A 24,143-nucleotide genomic window follows, 5' to 3' on the forward strand; every position below is an offset into this window, starting at 1 on the left:
CTTTATCTATGTTACCCTTGCACATATGATTCATGAAAATTCAATTTTCTTGTCTGTGAGAGTTTACTGGATCTCATGGAAGGTGAAAAACAAAGTTTAAGCAATATAATCTTAATTTTAAGAACAGCAGGTCCTTTACAATGATATCTAGTAAACTATATCCTGATTCTGTAATCCCAGTCAGAATTTTAAAATTCTGATGCTGATTTTTTTTTTTTTTAATTTTTAATAAAATCTAGCAAAAGGCCACGAGTACTCATGAAGTTTTTCACTAGCACAGATAATGCTTCATATTTTTAAATGAGATTCTGTTAAAAAAAAAAAGTTAATATTATCTACATATGCTTAAATGAGTGACACAGAACACAGATATAACTGATAATCAATGTGAAGTCATTCATTCTTCATGCTTGACAATGTGTCTTACATAATGTAAAGCTATAACAGATGAAGACAAAAAGCAAGAGAATCAAAATTACTGAAAATTTTGAAACTGTGCAATTTAATTTATGATCTTAAAAATAATATACATTATGTTCACTACGGCTGTAATATGAAGCTAAAATTAAACAACAACTTGATTGCACAATTGCTACATTTTCTACATCATCCCTTTTTCTGTGATGCACTAACAGGGCTCTGTTTTGTAGGATCATAACGATAAGTTTTCTGTATAGGTCCAGTACCAGCTTTTCTGAATCTAACTTCATCAATTCTATTTCTTTCTTCAATGATTCTTGCAATTTTGGCATTGGTATAACCTGTAAATGGCAAAAATGGAGTAACATGTGTGCGAGTATATACATATGCATCTTTTTTTTTTTAATCTAAAATAGTATAAAAATATACAAATTTAAATAATGTATCATTGGCATTTTTTAGAATGTAACACTAAGATAATTAAGTTCCATTAAGGCCACATTACTAGTTTTCTGCCGACATTTTTTCTTAAAGAAGTATTCTGAATCCATCCATCATTTTGCAGAGATTACAATATATGAGGTGTTCAAGATGTCAAGATATTCTTTCTGTAAGTTTAATTTCTAGTTTATAAGTAATTCTAATGAATGAAATTTTTCTTTATTCTAAAGAAGAAAAGTTCAGGTTCTGCAACCTTTTATGTGTGATAATATGAAAAAAAAGTACACAAGATAACATATATGAATGCAATTATCATAAGATGATATGTACTAGCCAAAAAAAAAGCTTCAAAATATGGCACATGTTAATTATGACCACTGAGAGAAAAATCTCTTTTTGCTTTAAGCTAAAACTTGTTGAGTTTGCAACATTTTAATGTAGACAATCTGTCCATAGTTCTTTTTGCCCCTGACAATTGATGTTTGTATTTATTATTATAAGAGGCCTCCAAACGGTCAGAGGCTCACTGATGGAGGTCGCATATCATACCTCCTCTTGGATTCATTAACGCTATCTGTACCATATCCAAAGGCAAGCCATTCTCTCATTTATGCACTACTATGAGAGAAAAATCTAGTTCTCATTCCTTTCTTGACTGTATTCATTCTCAACTTCCATGAATACCTTCTCATCCTCTCCCAACCCTCCATAAAATGAAAAATTCCACCTACTGGTATTATGTATGACCCTTTCAGAAGTTTGTAGGTCTAGTCTACTAGCATCTGCCATCAAAAATTCTCAATCTCTGCTCAATCTACATTCCACAGTTCTGACATCATTTTAACACTATCCTTTGCATCCTTTCTATTGTATCTGCATCACTTTGGAAACCAGGGAACCAGATCTGCAAAAAAGTCCACATGAGATATTTCAAAGCCTTATTAAAGAGAGCAAAATGCCTTATCCTTGTGTATCTAGTTTGTTTTAGCATTACAATTATCCTCTGAGTTGTATTCATAATCTTTGCTATGCAGCCCTTGAATTTCAACTTCCTATCCTAAAACTTAAGATCCCTAGTCTGGTCAGTTTCTTTTAGCAAAATACGACCAATATAATATGCCAATGGATATTTCACTATACCAATGTGCATACTTTTTTTCATTTAGTAACTGACAGCCATTTTCAGATGCCCACAATTCCAATTTATTCAAATCATTCTGAATAAGTAGGAATTGTGGGTATGTGTAAATGGCTATCGGTTCATGTTAGTTACATTCCTGATTACCCTGCCTATCTTTGCGTCACAAGCAAACAGCTGTGTCTCCTGTTAAATCCTTCCCAATCATTGATGTAAAGATTCAATAACAATGGACAAAGGAGTAATCTTAGGACACAACACTGGTCACCTTAAGTCTTGCAGACTCTTTCTTGTTAATTTAACTACCCTTTATTGAATAAATTATATCAATGTTTATTCCATTCTGATCTTATTTTTATCTACATTTTATGGATTGTAAAAGATATTCTTCAAAACAAACACTGACATTTAAGGATATGGTAGTCTAGTTGTGGCCCTGATACTACTACAGCTATTGGTAGGTTTGTGTGCAGAATTGGAATCCTGGGTTTTCAAAGGGATAAAGAAGAATTACAAAGATGATATCAAGATTAAAGAATGCAGATTGTGATTATGTGAATTGCAGATTCTGGTAAACTCTCAGGAGAAAGAGGGGTGATATAATAGAGATCTAAAAACTTCTGAGATGGCATTACAGAATATCAGTTGATAAAAATTTTCATTATATAGAAGATGGGAGCAGGACAAGGGAAAATCCATGGAAGTTAAGTTTGTGTGTAGGAGAGCTATATTTTTCTCTCACAGAACTCTGAGTGAGTGGAACCTTTTGTCTGTTGAAGTAGTGAGTTCATCTAGTATTAATGAATTTAAGAGATGGTATGACAGCTGGTGTGAGTGATGTATTGCTTCCCTTAATGAGTCCTCAACATCCTAGAGAATAATACTACTACTATTAGAACTAATAATAATAATAATATCAAATTTTATAAATTAAAGATGCCAAGAAATTATATTCTGGTTTCATCCTTTATCCTCTATATACAAGTAGCCGAGTCATGAAGATACTTCATGTGCCAACTTTGTTTGCTTACACTTGTATAATGGAAACAAGGAATATAATTTCTTGGCATCCTTAATTTATAGTGTAATCAAGTGAAAAAACTTTAAACATCTATCTATAGTCCAGAGTATTTTAGTAATAAGGTGTGTAATGCCTTTTGACTACTTGTATATGGGAAATATATGACTTCTGCATTACTTCAACCTTGGTCTTCACAATACATCTCCCTTGGATCTGGCTCTCACTGATGAGGCCTCAATAAAGATCAAAACCAGTCTGGGTAGGGCTCTTCCCAATGCATAGCATTATACATCTGTAAAGATATGTGCCTTGCATTATGGGATAATAAGGCAACTAATGGGTAGTCATTAGCTTCTATATACAAGCAGCCCAGTTGTGAAGATACTTTATGCAGAAACTTTGTTTGCTTGCACTTGGATAAAACCATGAATATAATTTCTTGGCATCTTTAATTTATAGTATAACGAAGTAAAAAAACTTCCAACTGCTATCAAATTTTGTGTTTATTAACTGTTTTTCTTAAGTTTCCATTTCATGTGTTTTTGTCTGTTATATTTTTGATGATTCTAATCTTGTTTAATTCTGGTTAGACTGATTTACATATTCTGAGCAAAATCTGAGGTATGTAACTTGTACTTTTCTTCATTAAAATATGTTTCCTCATTTCCTGAATTTAAAAAATAAACTCTTCTTCTGTTATAATTTTTACTATGGTTAATGCTACTTGGTGTGTGTGATACATGATTTTGAGTGAATTTAGCTAGGTAAAAATTAACAAATGATGCTAATAAGCTATTTTCTTTTTATAATCAAGATATCCTGTTATATTCGTAGATACAATAGGAAAGTCAATTAATGTTAAGAATGAATGACATTTATGTTAATACCCACAAGCTAAAAATTGTTTCTCTTATATTACAAGTAATACAAATGTGATTCATTCTGCCACAAAAGTGGTACATGTGTATTTGTGTGCTCAGACCTCCTGCTAGAGAACAAAAAATTTGGAATTTCCCTTTATTTGATCTCTATGTCACTCAATATTTCTTGGCAACTTTCATAGGCAACTTGAGTACAATTTTCAGAGCAACATCAGAAAAATTAATATTTTTATCCAAGGTAGTTATTATACTACCCAGTTTAACTTTCAGAATATACTATATAGCTACATTTCTTTAATGAACAAATATAAGCCAATGAGAGAAAGTAGATAAAACAAGTGAAATACTCATAAATAATAATAATAAGCAGTGCTAATTTCATAACCAAAAAAAAAAGGTGCTGGTATGCAGGAAAAGCTGAAAATTAAAACAATTCCACATTCATATGTCGCTGTTAATAAAGATGCCAGTATGCTGCACCATTGCATACCATCTCATAAAAAGCACTGATAATAAGTATTTAAACAATGGTGATCAGGTAAAGGAAGGAGTATGTACTAAACATGAAGATAACTTTTTTTTTTCAATGAGAGGCAATTTCAAATAGTGATGTAGCCATATTTCAAAATGGGAAGTTGTATAATAAGACATATCAGAATGCCACATTCTGGTGGAACATAGGAATTTTGAGCTATTAGATAGGACAAATAACAAAGAAAAAGTAATGCTGGTGCTTGCTGGAGATCTAAATAGCAGAGCAGAAAATAATCTGGCCATACAGAAATATTTAGGAAAAACTTAGAGGAAGAACAAAACTAATGATAATGGTAATACTTTTTGGATTTCTGTTCAAGACATGAATTAGTCATTGCTAACATCACGTTCCAAAATAAAGATGTGCAAAAACGCACATGGAGAACATGTGTGAAATACAACAAATCAACTGTGTTCAGCTAACTATGATATCTTCATGCCAGTTCAGGATAATACAGTGTGTATGGGAGACATGAAATAGGAAGTAAATCACCATTTAGTTTTCAACAAGAATGAATATTATTACTTGAAACAAAAACTATGCATCTATTAGAGGAAAAGCGAAGAAATTTAAAAACAGAATCAAGCCACAGAGATCAAGTGTCAAAATCTGAAGAAACAGTGAGTCAGCCAGGAAAGTATGTCATAAGGTTGTCTACAAAGATAGAAAATACAGAACTTCGTGGATTTAAAAATCTAAAGTGGCAGTACTTGAAAAAGAAGCACTCAAAAGTGCTTAGCAAGTTAGTCAGCATGTTTGCATAGAGAATAGAGAAAAATCTAGGAAGACAAGTTGTGCACAAAAGAATTTGAACCAGTCACAAGAAGACTTTTGAAAAAACTTAAAATATAAACATAACAAACGTGCGAAAATGTTCTTGAGATTATTGAAAAAAGCTTAGAAATTAAGGAAAGAATACTGTAAAAGGAATCAGATATGGCAAAGGCAACATAAAAACTAAAGTTCAACATAACCTGGAGTCAAGAGTAATTACCTCGATAGAATAGACTGTTAAATGAAACAAGAAACGAGAATAGTGATGGAAATAATTTAAAGAGAAATGCACATGAAAGAGTACATTTTGGTACTTGAAGAAAAAAAAAAAAAAAATTAGAAAACTGAAATTTGAAAACACAGCCAGTAGATTACATTCAACCAGAAATGCTCAAATATGAAAGTATGATTCCAGTAAAATTTTTTATCAAAAGCACTAATAAAAGGAGAATATGTGGATACCTGGGTAGTGCACATGTCTTTACTGCAAGCTAAGACAACTCAGATGCTGAGGATTATATTCTCATAAACATGTGGTCAAAATTTCAAAACTTTCAGTTTCTACATATCTTCAGCTGTGAAATAAGATTGGGTCTTTAATATCCCATATTTCTATTTATGAAAGTATAATTTCATTTATCAGAAAGCTGAAATCTAGATGAGTAGAGTATAGGTCTCATAGTAACTATTTGTAAAAAAAAGAAAAAAAAAAGTGAGAATTACTACAGAGGAATTTCTGTTTCCCTACTGAGTATTCCAAGTAAGATTTCTGCAAGTATACTTGAGAAGAGATTAAGAAAAGCTGTGGCATTAATGGCAAAATAATATCACATTAAAAAAAAAAAAAAAATGAAGATACAAGAAAGGAATTTGGCATTGGCACTGAATTGTGTTGAATTCACTTAAACAGAATGGGAAAGGTAAGCAGAACAGGTGGTTGATGCCAGGATGGTGGGAAAAAGATCCAGATATCTTGGTAGACTAATGTTAATAGTGATGCAGAAGAAGAAAATATAAAACATAGCAGTCTTGACAAATAACATATTAACTTGAAGAAAATCAATGGGAAACTAATACAGTCAACTGATCATATAAAAACCTGAAGGAGCCATTGGAATAGCTAGTTACAGTAGCCAGTTTGCTATTGTGAATTTAGAATAGCACTGTACCTCTATGAGACTTTCGGTGGACTCTTCCTGAAAGTGTCTTATGGTAAAAAAAAATTGTTATAATGGCGTTTGCTATAGTGAACTCTGTGATACACAAATAGCTTGGGAAACAGCATCTTTGGACAAAAGTACAATTAGACGTATCAAAAAAAAAAAAAAAAAGTACAATTAGAAGCATCTTTTTTCCCCTTCTCTTTTCCCCATCAATCATTTAATTTTTCTATATGCATTATTTATTCTGATTAATACCACCATTTTTACTGATGTGATATGGACATTTAGAGCCTCTGAAGCTCAGTCGGTATAGATGAAGCCCTTTGGTCAGAAAGACCTATGTTCAATTGCCGTCCATGACATGAGGAACCTTTATCTGGTCTCTTTCAACTAAAGGTGAGTTAGCCAGTCTCATATGGAGGTGGAGGATTTTTCTCCTGGAAACTTGGGTTTTTCATCCCTCAGAAATGGCAAACTTGCTTCATAAACCCACACGTTTGCAGAAATAAAAATACCTTTTTTCCCCATTGTCAGGCTCTGTGAGAAGTTGGTTGGGATCGCGTGCATAAAGTCACATCATGTAGAAGGCCGACTCCAAATAGATGGGGTCAGAAAGAGGAAGATGTGATATGGATATTTAAAAAATATGAAAGCAACAAACTACTTATTATTCATTTTTCTACTATATGTATAGAAAAGAGAATATTTAATTTCCAATAATATTTGCCTCTGTTGTCAGCTCTTATCTCCTCCTAGGAGGTTGTTGACTACCATGAACTTCCACAATGTATAGTTTTGTGCTTCTCTCTTGCATTCTTCATAAGACAAAAAAAAGTCCATCCTTGATAAAGGAGTGGACTTTTTCCACTCCTTTATCAATTTTTATCAAGATGTTTCCAATCTGTCTTCCTCTTCTTCTCTTTCCTTGTATCATTCCTTCTAAAAGTGTGTTTTTTGTGGGGATTCATGCTTTAGTATGTGAACAAGGCAGGTGGTTTTCCTTTTCTTAATGGTTTTCAACAGAGTCCTTTCTTCTTACATCTTATAGTCCTTTCTTGAAAGATGGAGTTCTACTCCATCTTTCAAGCATATCTTTTTCTCTGATTTTCATATCACCTTTATCATCTCTAATTCCTTTTACAGCACTCTTTCCTCCATTTCTGAGTTGCTTCAACAAACTCCAGAATATCTTGACACCTTCTTGATATTTATTTTCTATGTTCTTCCCAAAGCCCTCCCATGACTTTTGTTTAGCCAGTTTTACAGTGTTTAGCTTTCTTACATTTATCTCTGTATTCTCTAAGAGCACAAGCTGACTTACTGCCAGGAACTTTTGATATGCTTTCTTCTTTTCCTTCACTGCCTCTTTAACTTCCTGTGTCCGCTATGGAGTTCTGATTTTTCTATCCTTACAGACAACCTCACATGCCTCTCTGGCTGAATCAATCAGTGTTTTCAGGGCTTGCCACTGAATCTCCAAAGTTTGGTTCCTATTCTCAAACTCAAACAACCAAAATTTCAAACGATGGTTTTGATTTTTTGGAAGTTGAAAAAATTAAGTCCATATTTTTCACTTAGTTTCAGTGTCTCTTCTAGTAGGTTTTGAAGATAATTTTTATTTTCAGCTAGCAGTACCATATTGTCTACATATCTTAAGCTGTTTATATTTCTGCTCCTATGCTGACTCCTTTAAATTCTGCTAATTGCTGGAAGATATTTTCAGTACAGAGGTTAAACAATATAGGAGAGAGAGAAGACAGCCTTGTCTGACACCCTTCTTTACTGGGAATTCCTCCAAGGTTTCCCATGCAATTTTTATTGAGGCAGTTTTCTCCCAATGTAGATTTATCAGTAATCTGGTATCTTTTCCATCAACTCCTAATTTTTTGATGGATTCTATCAGTTGTTCATGTTCTACATTGTCAAAGGCTTTTGTGTAGTCAATGAAACATAAATAGGCTTCTTTCTGCTTCTCCAGATATCTTTCTATAACAGAAGATTGAACATTAGAATAATAGAACATTGAAGAGTCCTTCTGTAGCTACTTTATTTTCTTGAAAACCAGTTTGTGTCTCATTAATTTCCAATTTCATTTTATGTTTATTTCTTTCTAGGATAATATATAGCATAACTTTTGTTATCTGACTGATTGTTCTGTACTCTTCGCATTTCATTGTCTTAGAATTTTTAGGTATTGGTAGGAATGTTGAGTGTTTAAGATCTTTTGGCAAGTATCCAGTTTCGTATATTTTGTTACGTATGTCAATCAGTGATCTTATCATTTAAAGCTTTTAGGTATTCCCATAATTCCATCTGTTCCTAGAGCTTTTCCTAGTTTCAGTTTCCTAATTTTTAATTTCCATGGTAAGAATAGTAGACCCTCCAAATTTTCTTGTGACAGCTTTTCTATTCTATCATGATTGTAGAGTTTCCTTCGAATATTCTACCCATTTATTCCTTATTTTGTCTTTCTCCATTAGGATGTTACCACTGGCATCGTCGATGCAATGAGAACTTACCCATTTCCCAGATATGCTAGTTAGTTCCCTAACTTTTTCATGAAATTCTCTGGTTTTGTGTTTTTTGTCTAGAAGCTCAATTTCCTTGCACTTGTGGTTGAGCCATAGTTCTTTTGCAATCCTGCATTCTTTCCTGATCTCCTTGTTTAAGTTCTTGTATTCAAGACGATTTTTGTTTGTTTGTTTCTTTCTTTTCTCCATCATTTTCAGTATCTTGACATTCATCCAGAAGATAAGGTTTACTTATCTTCTCAAATTTGGGAATTGTTTGTTTTGTTGTCTTTTCTATGCCTTTTTGTCTTTAAAATTCTGCCATCTATCCTCAATCTAATCCTTAGGGTAAGGATACTTGGTGGAATCAGGAATGCTAGCAGCAGTGGATTATGCCAGTTCCTTTAAAAATTATCTTAAGTGTAAGCAAACATAAATATATATGTTTGCCCTGCCCTGAAAATACTTCAGGTGCAAACTTTGTTTGCTTACACTTGGATAAAGGATTAAATCGAGAATATAATTTCTTGGCATCTTTAATTTATAGTATAACTAAGTGGAAAAACTTCCAACAATGATCACAGTGATGGCACTAGCAGCAGCTGAAACAAATACACCATATTCAAAACAATATACCTTAAGTGAAACAGGTAGGATGCTTGTAAATGTATGCAATCACTAGTTTCCATTCCAGAGTTGACAATAAATACTGTAATTATGTATTTGTCCTACCTTACAATATAAAATTCTGAAGACTATCGTTGAAGGTGTTTTGAAATGAAAACTAATCACAGTTTTTATAACAATAACATACCTATAAATTACAGCTAAATGATAATTAATTGATGACAACTAAACAATGTGACAGAGTATTACTTAAAAGGCAGGATGCCAGCAAAACACTGATGCTAAAAGTTCTACCACAAGTTGAAGAACAAATTTCATTAGTTCTCTAATTAAATAAGTAGACTAATTAATGAATTAATTAGCTCATTAGACTGACCTCTAATGAAATAAGTTCATTAGCGGTCCTAGAGTCACTGTTTTAGTTTTACAACAGTTGTTTTATTATGTTAGATTTTATAAAATTTAGTAATTATCTTCAAATTATTATGTTTAAATACAGTTTTAATTTATCAGTTATTATCACATACTTTGTTTAATATCACCAACAAATCCTTTTTTTTTAATAGGTAATGCTTCTGGACTGTAATGTATCCTTTTTGGAATCTTGCACCATTCTCGAATTGGGTCCCACCTTAAAAGAGCAACCTGTATAAGTGACAAGAAATTGCTGGTAGCCCAGTAGCAAAGAATGGCCTGAAATTAATAATAGTTCATGGTTAGCATAATAATGTTAAAAAAATAAATAAAACAAATTTGTCTAGATGGTGTGAGAGATAAACACTGATATAATTAAGAAATATATATACAGCTTAAGAGTCAAAGCTATATAACTGAGAGGAGACTTCCACATAGCCTTCAAAAGAATGTGGAGAACCGACCAGGGCTTTTGACCTAATGCCCAATCCTCACCTTCTCATGGTGCACTCTGTTAGGTATCTACCTGGATAATGAACGAATGAGGATGAGCTGGCAATTTGGGATTTAACTGATCAAATTGTATTCTTATTGGATTAAGCCAAAATCTCAAATGATGGTACAACATGACAGAATTTCATGCCGGCTGGGGCGTCACCTGGTTAAACAAGGACCCAGTTGTTTTTGGCAAGGGAACCAGGGTAAACAGCGAAAAGTCAGCTACTGGAAAAAATCCTACCCACCCCCCAACTAAACATCACCAGAGTTCAAGATCGGTACTATCAACATAAGAAGCCTGAATGGCCAAGAAATGGAGCAAGCTGAGGAATTGAATAAGTACCAGATCGACATAACAGGGTACCGAAACAAAAAAGGCAAAAACTGGTCAGATCTTTCTGAGCAATAAATACAAAATGTTATATCCAGGCAATGACAATCAAGGAAAAGAAGGAGTAGCAATAGTATTCAACACTAAATATGAGGCTAATCTTCTTGAATGGCAGGCAGTCTAAAGTAAAGTAGAGTGATGTGGGCAAATATGAGAATGGGAAACTGGACAATGACATTTATTTGTACCTAGGTCCCACAGAAGGTTCTACTAAGGTAGAAGTGGAAAAATCTTTTGAGGTTTTAGAGAAAGTAACTGACAGAATGAAAACGAAAAGTTGGGTGTTGTTGGGGATCTAAATAGTAGAGTAGGAAATTATTGTCAGACATACAAAAATATTTTGGGAAAATTTGGAGAAAAGAACAAAGCTAATAATAATGGCAAACACCTGTTGGATTTCTTCTCAGGACATGGACTTGTTATTACTAACACAATGTTCCAACACAAAAATGTGCACAAATTCACATGGAGAGAAGAGGCAAGGAATAAGTAGTCTCATTAACTATGTTATTGTTGACAGTGATGTTTTCTCCCTGGTGCAGGACTTGGGTGTACAGAGGATTTGAAATTGGAAGTGATCACCATTTAGTCTTGAGCAAGATAAAATTGGATTTCATACTGAAAAGAAGAATATCTAAGAAAGTTTTAAAGTGAATAAAAGTTGAGCAGCTCTCAGATGTGAAATGTAGACTAAAATACACAAAGAATATTGAAGAAAAAATGAAAGAGTTTAAGAACAGGAACCAAACCTTGGAGATTCAGTGGCAAGCCCTGAAGAAAACCCTGATTGATTCAGCCAGAAAGTTATAAAGTGAATAAAAGTTGAGCAGCTCTCAGATGTGAAATGTAGACTAAAATACACAAAGAATATTGAAGAAAAAATGAAAGAGTTTAAGAACAGGAACCAAACCTTGGAGATTCAGTGGCAAGCCCTGAAGAAAACCCTGATTGATTCAGCCAGAAAGTTTTAAAGTGAATAAAAGTTGAGCAGCTCTCAGATGTGAAATGTAGACTAAAATACACAAAGAATATTGAAGAAAAAATGAAAGAGTTTGAGAACAGGAACCAAACCTTGGAGATTCAGTGGCAAGCCCTGAAGAAAACCCTGATTGATTCAGCCAGAGAGGCATCTGGTGAGGTTGTCTGCGAGGATAGAAAAATCAGAACTCCATGGTGGACACAGGAAGTTAAAGAGGAAGTGAAGGAAGAGAAGAAAGCATATCAAAAGTTCCTGGCAAATAAGTCAGCTTGTGCTCTTAGAGAATACAGAGACAAATGTAAGAAAATTAAACACTGTGTAAAACTGGCTAAACAAAACTTGGGAGGACTTTGGTAAGAACATAGAAAATAAATATCAAGAAGGTGGCAAGATATTCTGGAGGTTGTTGAAGAAGCTCAGATATGGAGGAAAGAGTGCTGTAAAACGAATTAGAGATGATAAAGGTGACAACAGGAGAAAAATATATGCTTGAAGTATGGAGTAATTACTTCAAAAAATTGCTAAATGAAACAAGCAGTGATGACAGCACAGTGGTAAAAAACACTGACCAGGCATGCAGTCAGGAATACACATCCATACTTCAAGTAGAAAAAGCGATCAAAAACCAGAAATGTGGAAAGGAAGCTGGAATAGATGATATTCGACTGGAAATGCTCAAGTATGGAGGTAATAATGTCTTACAGTGGCTAAGGCCTGGACAGAGGGATGAATTCCAGAAGACTGAAGTAGAGCTCTCATAGTACCCATATATAAAAAGAGAAATAAAACTGAATTGAGAATTACAGAGGTATTTTATTACTGAGTGTTCCTGGTAAGATATATGCAACTTGAGAAACGGTTGAGCAGGATTGTGAAAGAGAAGCTTGGTGAAGAACAAGCTGGATTTTGGCCAAATAGTGGCTGTCAGGATCACATTTTCACTTTACGACAGATAGTTGAGAAATCATGGAATATAACAAGGATCTGTATTTAAGTTTTGTAGATCTAGAAAAGGCATATGACAATGTGCCAAGAGAGAAGCTATTCAAAATGTTACAGTTATATGGTGTTAATGGGACATTATATCAAGCAATACTTAGTCTTTATTTGAGTTGTAAGTCAGCAGTTAGAATTGAAGGAAGTACAGGAAGATGGTTTAATGTTAACTCTGGTGTGAGACAAGGATGTACATTATCCCCTCTGTTATTCATTATCTATATGGATCACATTATGAAGGAAAGTGGTATTAAACATGATATCAAAATTGGAGATGTTAATGTCAGCTCTTTGCTTTATGCGGATGATGTTATACTTCTAAATAAATCCGCTACAAGTCTGCAAGATTCTCTGACTAAATTGAATAACTGTTGTAATAGATATGGTATGAAGGTCAGCAATAAAAAGACAAAATCAATGAAAATAGGCAGAATCATTGAAAATGTCAACTGTGTTGTGAACGGAGAACCTGTGGAACAAGTAAAACATTTCAGCTACTTAGGCAGGATTTTTACTGAAGATGGTACATTAAATTAAATAATAGACAACAGAATCAACAAAGCTGGTATGATAGGAAGTCAAATGAATAAATTTATACGGAATAAGAGAGAAATTAGCCAAAACACTAAATTAGCTGTATACAAGACAGTGTTCAAATCAGTTTTAACTTATGGATCTGATAGCTGGGTTAGAAGAAAAACACTTGACCAAAGACTAGAGACCACAGATATGAGAGTCCTGAGAAAGGGTGGGGTGTGAACAGATGGCATCAATGGCAATATCATATTAAAAATTATGATATCAGGAAAGAATTTGGCATTGTCAGCATCCAGGAATGCATTAGCAGAGCTAATCTCAGGTGGTATGGTCACTTAAACAGAATGGGAGAGGAAAGATTAGCAAAACAAGTGTTCTCTGTCAGGTTGGCAGGAAAAAGATCCTGAGGAAGACCAAGATATAGGTGGATTGATACAGTAAAAAGTGCCTTAGAACAGTGCTTCCCAAACTTCTGGATGTCATGCCCCCCTTTGCAAAAATTAAAATATTTCATGCCCCCCCCTCGAAAAAAAATCGTAATAGTGAGATATATTATTATAATATTTATTGTATTTATATTCAATACAAAACATCACAGCGAATATTGCAAAAATCAAATGCATATATTATATTTTTTTTTGCCTCTTACCATTTGGTTCTGAAGACGATACGGTCTGTTCTGGTAAAATATGAAATACTGTCCTTTTTTTTTTTTGAGTCTGTTTCTGCTTCTTCTGATTGTTCGCGGGATTTTTTTTTAATTTTTTATCAACCACTTATCCATCTCAGGGTTAAATTTTTTAACGTAGAATAGATCAAATAATATCACCACTTACCAATACTGGCACACCACAGACTGATAACATGAAATTAGTGAATATTACCTGAATAAGGGAATCCCCGGACCAGGAACATTTTTCACTTTTGTGACTTTTCTCCTTTTACGGTAATTAAGCCTAACGCGAAACAGACAGCAAAGGCACTCTGTTTATTAAAACATGCATATGATTGGTGCGGTATTAACAAAAGATCGCGCAACCGAAAGATAAAAGCATAGCTGACAATTGAGTTGAAATGCTAACTCTCTTCAACCGAATTCCATATGTGAAACTGCCATAACATTCATTATATATATATATTACTTAGTTTTAACACTTTTACGAATTTTAACACGTTCGGTTGAATTTTATTGCTGCCTTGGGAAATCGAACTCACATACATCTAATTAATAACAATAGTTTTTAGTTAGATACTGTGTTTGCCCATGCAACATATGGTTTTGTTTCAGTCTATACAGCATAGTTTCTGTATGAGGGGACATGTGATTCATTAATTAGTGTGTTTTTATCCCAGTTGTCTCTAATTGCACTATTTGTTGAGAAATATATTACACAGACTGCTCATACCTTATTCACTGGCATAATAAAAGTACTTATTTTTATTGCCTCTGCAGTATAGTGGCTCTTAGGGAGGGGTGTTGTTTACCACTGAAAGCGAGTTACTATATCCCCACATGAACTTGTTTAAGCTTTTTTTCATGTGTGAAGTATATGCGAAACTTTTATTGGTAACAGAAAACTAGCTCAGATGACAGTGATAATATAAAACAAGTTTTGATATGTATATAAAGTCAATATCAACAGTCCCTGATTACGAACGCGTTATGAAAGAGACAGGAAGATTTGGAACTTCCCTGGAGAACATTCGAAGTAAATACAATTAACCACTGCTTTGAAATGAAACATATGAATAAGCAATATTTACTAATATTCGTTAAGTGCCGAAATACGCAGGAAGCAAAGTTTGTGAACCAACACCAATGTGTGAATTTTTCCATTAAAATATAAAAAATAACAAAAAAGAAATAATAAAAGTTAAATACGTTTCTTTTAAAATAAAAAAAAATATACTTAGTCTTAAAACATTTTAAATTTGTTTTCATTATTTCACGGTCCCCCTCAACAAAACCTACAGCCCCCAAGGGGGCCGTGGCCCACAGTTTGGGAAGCGCTGCCTTAGAAGACAGAAATATAAGACCTGATAATATTGGAGTCTTGACAGATTTGGAGGAAAATTGTAGATAGGAAGTTAGTAATGATGTAAATTTTTCATGTAGTACTATCATATCCTGTATGCCTCTTGAGGGTATATATATCAGGAATTTAATGATGATGTATATATAGCTTAAAAACAAGAAGTGCATATCCCACGTAATGAGCTGGAATGAAATATCTGCTTTAAATAACATAGGCAAACTGATGGCATCATCAGAAATAATTGGCTGAATCACTTATTGTGAATCATACCTTTGATTTCTTTGGTTCAGCCTTGCTTGCCAAGGCTGAACCAATTAATAAAGGGAGCCACTATAATGAGGAGGATAGTAAGCAATGTTAAATTATTCATTACTCTTCTTCATGCATTATCCAAATACTATACATAAAAACTCTGTGAGGAATCACCCTCTCAATAGTATATCTACACACATCACTCTCAATTAGTCAGAGGGAGCCACCATAATGAAGGGTAGGATAATAATGTTGATTTATTCATTACTCATTTTCATGCATTATCCAAATACTATACATAAAAACTCTCTGGGGGGAAAAAAACAACTCCCAAACAGTGCAATTCATTTTCATTTTGTGAGTTCATACTACCAGACAGGATAAAATCAACTTTAACTTCTCACACAATGATCAGAAAATGTTTCTCAAAACATTTATTTTTCATTATTCAGTATTCCTTATGCATGAATAACATATTCAACAAACCTGATAACATTTGGTTATGCCAATGCCCAGAGCCTCAACATTTATATTCTAAAATATTGCACCAGAAGCCATCAAGTAATTGAATAGATGGAAAATGTTGAGGCAAGTTGGAGTTGAGTTTTGTTGCATTTTTCCAAGCATATCTGAAACTCCAAAGCAGTTGAGCAATAAGCACACAATGTACATATGGCATTTCTTAGATCTGAGAGTTTGAGGATATTATAGGTCATTTGAAAGCTAGCATGAAAAACTGACATGGAGCCTTAATAAAATATCTGGACTTAGACATCCTTAGAATTACTCAAACTGCCAGAATGGAGAATAGGTAATATGCAAAGCATGTAGAAATCAGAAGGCAGACATGCACTTACGAGGGAGTGTGAAAACTAATGGCTATGACAAGCAGAAAGAGTTAATTAGAGAAATCTTAAAAAATGTGGGTTGTAATATAGATGTTGCAATACAGAACAAAAATTATGATTTGAAGCTTGAAACAAAAAGCAACTCATGAACATGTATAAATCTATGAATAAATTTAACATATTTTCTTAAATGAATAGTTAATTTGATCAACTAAATTCTAATGTCATTTTAAAATGTTTTAGTATAAAAGCAAAATTATCTCATTTTTACCATAAAAATCCTTGACAAGAGGGGGTCACTTAAGAGTCAAAGCTATATAACTGACAAGAGATGAACACAGACCAACAAGAATGTGATCAACCAGAACCTCATACCTAATGTCCAATCATCATCTTTTCCCACAGTACACCATGGAACTAGGTGTCCATTTGGATGCTGAACAAATGAAAATGGACTAGACATCATGGACTCAGCTGAGAAAATTATATTCGGCATTGCCTTAAATCATGTATGCATTAGGATGGTACTACAACAATCGAATATCATGCTGAATGGGATGTTACTAGACTGACCTAGTAACCTAGACTAATGAAGAAGATACCATCAATATATGATGCATCATTTTAAAAAGAGAGAGAGAGAGCAGGAAATAGAATTAATGGCGTACTGTGTGGATATAACTAGCATTACTTCTACAGAGGACTACTAGAGAGATCCTTCTAAATAATGATTCATTCAGGTAATCATTATTAAAAGGAGATAAGTTAAAGAGACAGGCAAGGAAAAGAAGAGAGCATATTGAAAGTTCCTGGAAAATAAATCAGCTTGTGCACTTAGGAAATACAGAGAAAAATGTAAGAAAGTGAAGCACCTCATAAAACTAGTTCAACAAAAGTCATGGGAAGACCTGGATAAGAACAGAGAAAATAAATATCAGGAAGGTGGGAAAATATTCCACAGGCTGTTGAAAAAGCTTAGAAACTGAGGAAATAGCTGAGTAAAGGGAATAAGAGACGAAAAAGTGACATGAAGATTAAGCATAAAGATAGTCTAGATGTCTGAAGTAATTAATTTGAAAGATTGCTAACAAGCAGTGACAGCACGTAGTAGAAACCACTCAACAGGAATGGTCATGAATATACATCAATATCTGAAGTAGAAAAAGCCCCAAAGAACTTAAAATATGAAAAGACAGCTCAAGTTGATGATATTCAACCAGAAATGCTCAAATATGGACAAATAAAAGTTTAATAATGGCTACAATGCATAATTCAGAAGTCCTGGTTAGAGGGTTGAATTCCAGATGATTGGAGTAGAGCTCATGGTACCCATCTTAAAAAGGGAAATAAAACGGAATGTGAGAATTACAGAGGAATTTTTCTACTGAGTGTTCTTAGTATGATGCATGTAAATATTCTCGAGAAACAGCTAATACAAACTGGAAGGGAAGCTTCGAGAAGAACAAGCTGGATTCAGGCCAAATGGAGGTTGTCAGGATCAAATTTCACTTTAACCAACAAATAGTTCAGAAATCATGGGAATATAACAAGGATCAGTACTTCAGGTTTTTTAACATCTGGAAAAGCAAATGACAAGGTGCCAAAAGAATAGCTGAAGAAAATTTTACAATTATATGCTGCTGAAAAGGAACATTATATCAAACAATATTTAGTCTATATTTGAGTTGTAAGTCAGCAGTTAGAATTTCTTTGCTAGGTGATAAGTAAAAGACTCAGAGGAAGACCAAAATCTAGGTGGAATGATACAGTAAAAAGTGCCTTAGAAGAACTGAAATACAAGATCTAATAATATTGGAGTCTTGCAGATAATAGATTAATTTGGAAGAAAATTGTCAATAGGAAATTAGCAATGATGCAACTTTTTCATGTAGTACTGTCATGATATCTTATATACTCCCTGAGGATACATGTCAGGAATTCAATGATGATCATATGTAAGTATACTCTGATAATGTTATGCTGCATATTTATGTGTTAAGTAATAGTGTCTGTTGGGTTATTCAAATGGTTTTAACTAATTTTCAATACTGTGGGATCTGATCAGGGATTTTCACACATCCTGCACTATGGTTCCTATTCAGAATTCCACATAAGGGATAAGCTCACAGGAATCAGATCTTCCGATACAATGGATCTCAATTATTTCAATAATTACAGATAAACATTGCAAGATACATAAACTAACAGAAAAACAACACATGCAGCACAAAAAAAAGAAAAGAAAAGCTCATTATCAATAATGCGAACTGCATTTCTATTAATTTTCCCATTATGGTTGTTTCATTTTTCTTATTTAACTATTCCCTTGAAAAATCTATTAACTTTTTAAGTAGAAAAATGCCTGTTTTTTCAACCTGTAAAAAAAAACGACATTAAATCGCAGTTCCTATTTACCTAATTTCTTTTTCTAGCTTTTTGTCTATTCATCTATATGGGTTTCCTAGTATGTTGCAAATGTGCAGAATCTTGCATCATGAAATTCTCTAAGAAAAAATTCTGGAAACGAGCTTTGGCTACAAATATGTAATGTTTAGTCACTAGGTTGGGAGCTTTCATCCCATTAAATTTTCATCTGTCTAGTTTGACAATGGCTTGTTGCTTAATGGAAGTCTGAAGTGGCATAAATTCATTCAATCTTAGCTGATCTAACCATTGGCTTGCAAACATGGATGAGAAAATTGCTGGATGTAGCTTCTGCAATTATAACAGTAATCTAATCACTAAACAAACAGTTATCAAAATGATGAACCTACACTGAATACTCACAATTCAGGAACAAACTCTTAATAATGCTGTTCACAAAGCACAATAATAGAGAGGGACTGATCAGTTTTGTTATGCGCATCAATGCTAATTATCATATAATAACAACTCTGTAAAAAAAAAAGCTATAAACTATAATGCCAACATTTCAAAACTCGACAGAAAAGCAATCTAACAGCATTAAATTAACAAAAATTGTTAGTTATTTGAGTCCTTCCCACTCTGAAGCTCCTTTGAAATCCTTCTATCAATCATAAGACCACTAATCTGAAGCATGACTCAAAGAATAGAACCAGTGATTAACAATATGAGCATAAACTTCTGTATTTAAAATATTTTGATATATTAAATGATGGAATACTCTAAAAATCTACATATACAGTATATATGTGATTTGTTCTCATTTAGTATTGCAATTATATGCTTAGTATTACTGGAGCCGCCACGTGATTAAGCAGTAGTAATATTAAAGAGACTTAAATGTAATTAAGTAGTAAACTTGCTTACCATATATTGTAATCCTTCAGGAATAACACAGCAATGTCATGTATGTTATTTGGAAGTTTATGTGACAGTCGTATTAATTGTTGTTGTTGTTTTTATAGAACAGCTGTCGCTGGGAAACAAGAACGCTAAGAAAGAGAACTCTGAAGTTGATAAATGAAATACAGTATAATATATCTAGCCTTTGTATATCAGAATATATTATGCTTAATGACAGGCAAGTGATATATGTTCCAAGAAGCGATATTGTAAAAAGTCCCTGTATTGGAAATGCAGTTGGATCTGCTCAATTAATGTATTCTTATTGTTTGAACGATTATTCTTCATGCCATCTTTCAGTATTGAATTTAACTGTTAAAGTCAGAGTACGAGAGAAAATTGAACTCATTTATGTAATTCTTAAAATGGCCATTTAATTATTCTTTGTATGTATCATCTGTTGTATATAATTATATGTTTAGAATAAATATTTTAATTTTTTTATCATCGAGTTTTATTCTTTAGAACACATGTTGATCCTGAAGTCAATGCACTATCACGGATACAAATCTGAAAACATTCTAACAAAAAAAAAAAAAAATTAAATTAAATATATTATTATCTTACTCCACGACTGTCTTTAATATAACAATTTTTGATATAGGTAGGGAATAACATACTTGGAGCAAATCAAGCTCATTAAAATATAATATATACTGTCCTATCTTTGGTTGCAAAAACAGTCAAGTTAGCAATGTTTAAAGTACAATCAATAATATAAACACAACTGAACACCTTTCAAAATACAACTGCATGCAAGTTAAGTAATATGAAATAGTACTTACTGAAGGAAATCCAATGGTGAATGGTAATATAAAAACAGGTATAGCACGGAAGAAATATTTCATCAAGTTCATGGTATTTGTTTGAACTCCTGAATCAACACCTAGCTAGCAAAAATAAAAACATTTCTGTGACTGATTATTAGTTTAACTATTGTAAAGGGTAAAAATTTCCAACTAGTATAACTATGTTTTCTTTCCTGAAACATCTAAACCCTGTGGTTATATAATTACGTTCAAAGAAATCATACAGAATATTGAACTCAAACATCAAAGAAACAGTTTTGGTGGAAGGTGTGTATTGAAATTCCTTTTAATTATTAAGCATTGTTGCTATGAGACCATTTAGGAATTTTTTTTTTTGAAAGTTTGTTAAAGTGAATGGATTTGCTGTAACAGTGTTCAGTGTAATAACAGTCAATTATACGTATACAAAAACAGTTTTGCAGGGCAAGCTGAAAGATTCTACTGTCAGGATAGAGAGTGAACATAGGTAGAATTGCCTGGTTCAAATCAGAAGCATCCACACTTGAAAGGCCAAAAGATACTATGGATGAATAAATGTATTCTACCATTAAAAAACTCATGGTTATGTTTAGTTATTTAAAAATTTGGTTACTAAAGTTTAATAAAATTTTAACTTTTTATGCTTATTCTGAAAATAATTTACCGTATATTATCACATATAATGCGAACTAGAAATTTTGTTTGAAAACTAGCCCTAAAATACCATGTCCACGTATAATGTGATCTGTTAATCTTTTTCCATAACATTATAAATAACACAATACGAATTAACGAAAGAAATATTTATTTAAAAACAAATTGTCAAAATACAAGACGAATTAACGAAAGAAATATTTATTTTAAAACAAAATGTCAAAATACTTTAAATTCTTCTTCATCGTTTGAGTCGTCAAACATTTCATTAATAAATTCATCTGTAGGGATTGCGTCATCAGTGTAGCAGTTGTCGTCATCGTCTTCATGCTCTCCAATTTGTTGTGCGTCATCCTTGCTTGCGTATGTGACGTGATCTTTGGATCCATCCATTGAATTACTTATTCCACATTTAAGAAATGAGCGTTGAATCATTTCAGATGGTATCGAATACCATGCTTCTTTAACCCAGCTGGTGACTAGGGTGATCTCAGGCTTCTGAAAATTCCCACCCTTTGTCATCTTCACCAAACCAGATGACATCCATTCTCTCCATTTTTCACGTAAGTGATCTTTAAATGGCTTATTCAAGCTGACATCAAGCGGCTGCAAAACAGAAGTTAGACCACCCGGCATGATTGCTAGGTCTGTACGTAGCTCATGTGCTTTCTCTTTGCTTGCCTCTGTTAAATGCGCCCGGAACATATCCCAGACTAACATGCTTTGTTGACATAACAAGCTAACTGGACGTATGTTCCATACTTGATCCAGCCACAATTGTACACCTTCTTCATCCATCCAACCTTTCTGATTGGCGCGAACAATTACACTGGTGGAAATTTCATATTCTTCGGAATTTTCTTCCTTTTAAATATCACTGTTGGCTTTAATTTGGTTCCGTCTGCCATGCATGCTAGAACAACGGTAAAATGCGTTTTTTCATGTCCTGTTGTTTTTATGAAGACACCCTTTTCACCAACTGAGCTTACTGTTCGATTCCCAGGCATATCAAAGTACATGGGCTTCTCATCCATATTGCCAATTTGGGAAAGTTCATATCCGTGACACTTCCGTAATTTTATGATAAATTTATGGAAGGACTGCATTTTTTCTTCAAGCTGCTTTGGTAACTTCTGTGCAATTTTTGTTTGGTGTGTAATGTTAATGCTTTGCGTTCCATAAATCTGTTGCACCACCCAGGCGAAGCAAGAAAAGATGAAATACCTGGTGTGTCCTTGAATTTACCATTCTTGAGTTGTAGAGCTCGAAAACGAATTGCATTTCTTGTTACTATAATGCCATCTTGTCGTTGTGTCAAAATCCATTCATTTAGCTCTTCTTTGAGTTCTGGAAAGGATGCTACATCTCCACGACAGGCACGTTTCATTTTGGGGATTTCTTCAAGACTGTCTTTTTGCTTATGCCAAAGTCTAATATTACTCTCTGCTACACCAAATTCTCTCATAGCAACACTGTTATTATGTTCTTCTGCAAATTGCACGACATGCAATTTAAATCCTGCTTCAAAAGATGAACATTTACGTTTCTGTTGGCTCATTTTCAGGCTAGGATTGTTTAACGAATGATATTTAAAATGAACTGTGGTTAAACTGATATACCTAACTGTGCTCTATCTATCTCACTGTGCTCTATCATTCGGCGATGGAGAGCGCATGTGCAGATACGATGCGCGCTCGGTCGCCAAATGCGAGTGGGTCAAGTAGATTTGGTTGCATAGGCATTAGGTAGTATATATTGTGTGTGCAAATCTAATAAGATGTCATATTTTTTAGGATCTGCATATAATGCGATCCCCTAACTTTAAGTAGTATTTTTTACCATAAATTTTTCGCATTATACGCAATAATATACGGTATATTTGTAGTGTCTGTTATTAAAATAATAAATTATCAAATTAAGAATTTATCATTAACATATTCAGTATTCATTGATTATCCATCTAGGTTAACAGAATAAAGTTCTAAAGCAAAAGATATGACAGTCATCACATGTTCTACTGCATGCCAGCAATACTCATGGGCAAAGATGAGTGTCACTTTGAAGCATATGACCAACAGAAATCCATTTTTTTTTTTTTAATAGTTGCAGCTAAAATTTGCATAAAAGTAGTAGTTGACCCAATATCACTAATCAAAATCTGAGATAGGGCTTCTTTGTAGTCACAACTTCTAAAGCAGAACAGCTCCAACTAAGATCAAAAGGAAATACTCTCCCTAGTTAGAAAAGTCATTAAGCATAGTATACAGTTATGTGCATCTAGTTAAGAAAAAGCATACAATTAACTTAAAGGGATCATTTAACGTCAAAGCTAAATAACTCGGAAGAAACCTCTATGCAGCCTTCTGATTTAATTGTCATCTCACCTTCAACACGGTGTACTGTTAGTATATCTGTGAATAATGAATGAATAGCAATAGGCTGGCAATTTGGGATTTAGCCAAAATTGCATTATGAAATAGAGAAAACTCCCCCCACTCCAACCCACTGTTTAAGGGTCAAATTAATTGAAACCAGAGTGATGTGTAAAAATTCAACTGCTAGAACAAGCCCAAACTTATAGGCACCAACAAAAGAAGTGTCGCCTTCCATAACAAAGATGACTAAAACAAATGAAATGAAACTTCAAAAATCACGATCCAGAGAATAGTGATTTTTGAAGTCTTTACTTAGTTTTTATAAATTAACTATAGATTCTTCCAGGATTCTGGCGAGTCTCAATCCCATTTCATATTCTATTCAGGAAATCTGTTAACCTTGATTTAAGAGTTACATGAGAATATTTTGAACATTCTATGTTAATATATTCTCTAAGTTTCTTATTGCTCTTAAAATCTCATCTCTGCAGCTTGTATTTTACTTTCGTCTTTCTTTTTGATGAACTTCAAAAATCAG

The 24,143-nt window shown here is 33.4% G+C and overlaps 1 protein-coding gene across 3 annotated transcripts in view; it reads right to left on the reverse strand.

Moving 5' to 3' along the window:
- Window positions 1-475: 475 nt before the first annotated feature.
- OXA1L (OXA1L mitochondrial inner membrane protein) overlaps window positions 476-24,143 on the reverse strand; it is a 189,712-nt gene continuing 166,044 nt past the window's right edge. For 2 of the 3 annotated variants that reach the window (XM_090401071.1, XM_090401070.1), the window contains exons 7-9: window positions 20,574-20,678; window positions 10,038-10,203; window positions 476-761 (exon numbers count right to left, since the gene is read on the reverse strand). In XM_090401071.1, coding sequence (XP_090257197.1) covers window positions 607-761; window positions 10,038-10,203; window positions 20,574-20,678 — 426 coding nt within the window. In that variant the 3' untranslated portion in view covers window positions 476-606. The remainder of the gene's footprint in view (window positions 762-10,037; window positions 10,204-20,573; window positions 20,679-24,143) is intronic. The other variant, XM_090401072.1, reaches the window with a different exon arrangement.

Source organism: Typopeltis vanoorti, chromosome 12 (assembly GCF_054136105.1).
Source record: "Typopeltis vanoorti isolate ZY-2024b chromosome 12, IOZ_Tvanoo_1.0, whole genome shotgun sequence".
Classification (NCBI taxonomy): Eukaryota; Metazoa; Arthropoda; class Arachnida; order Uropygi; family Thelyphonidae; genus Typopeltis; species Typopeltis vanoorti.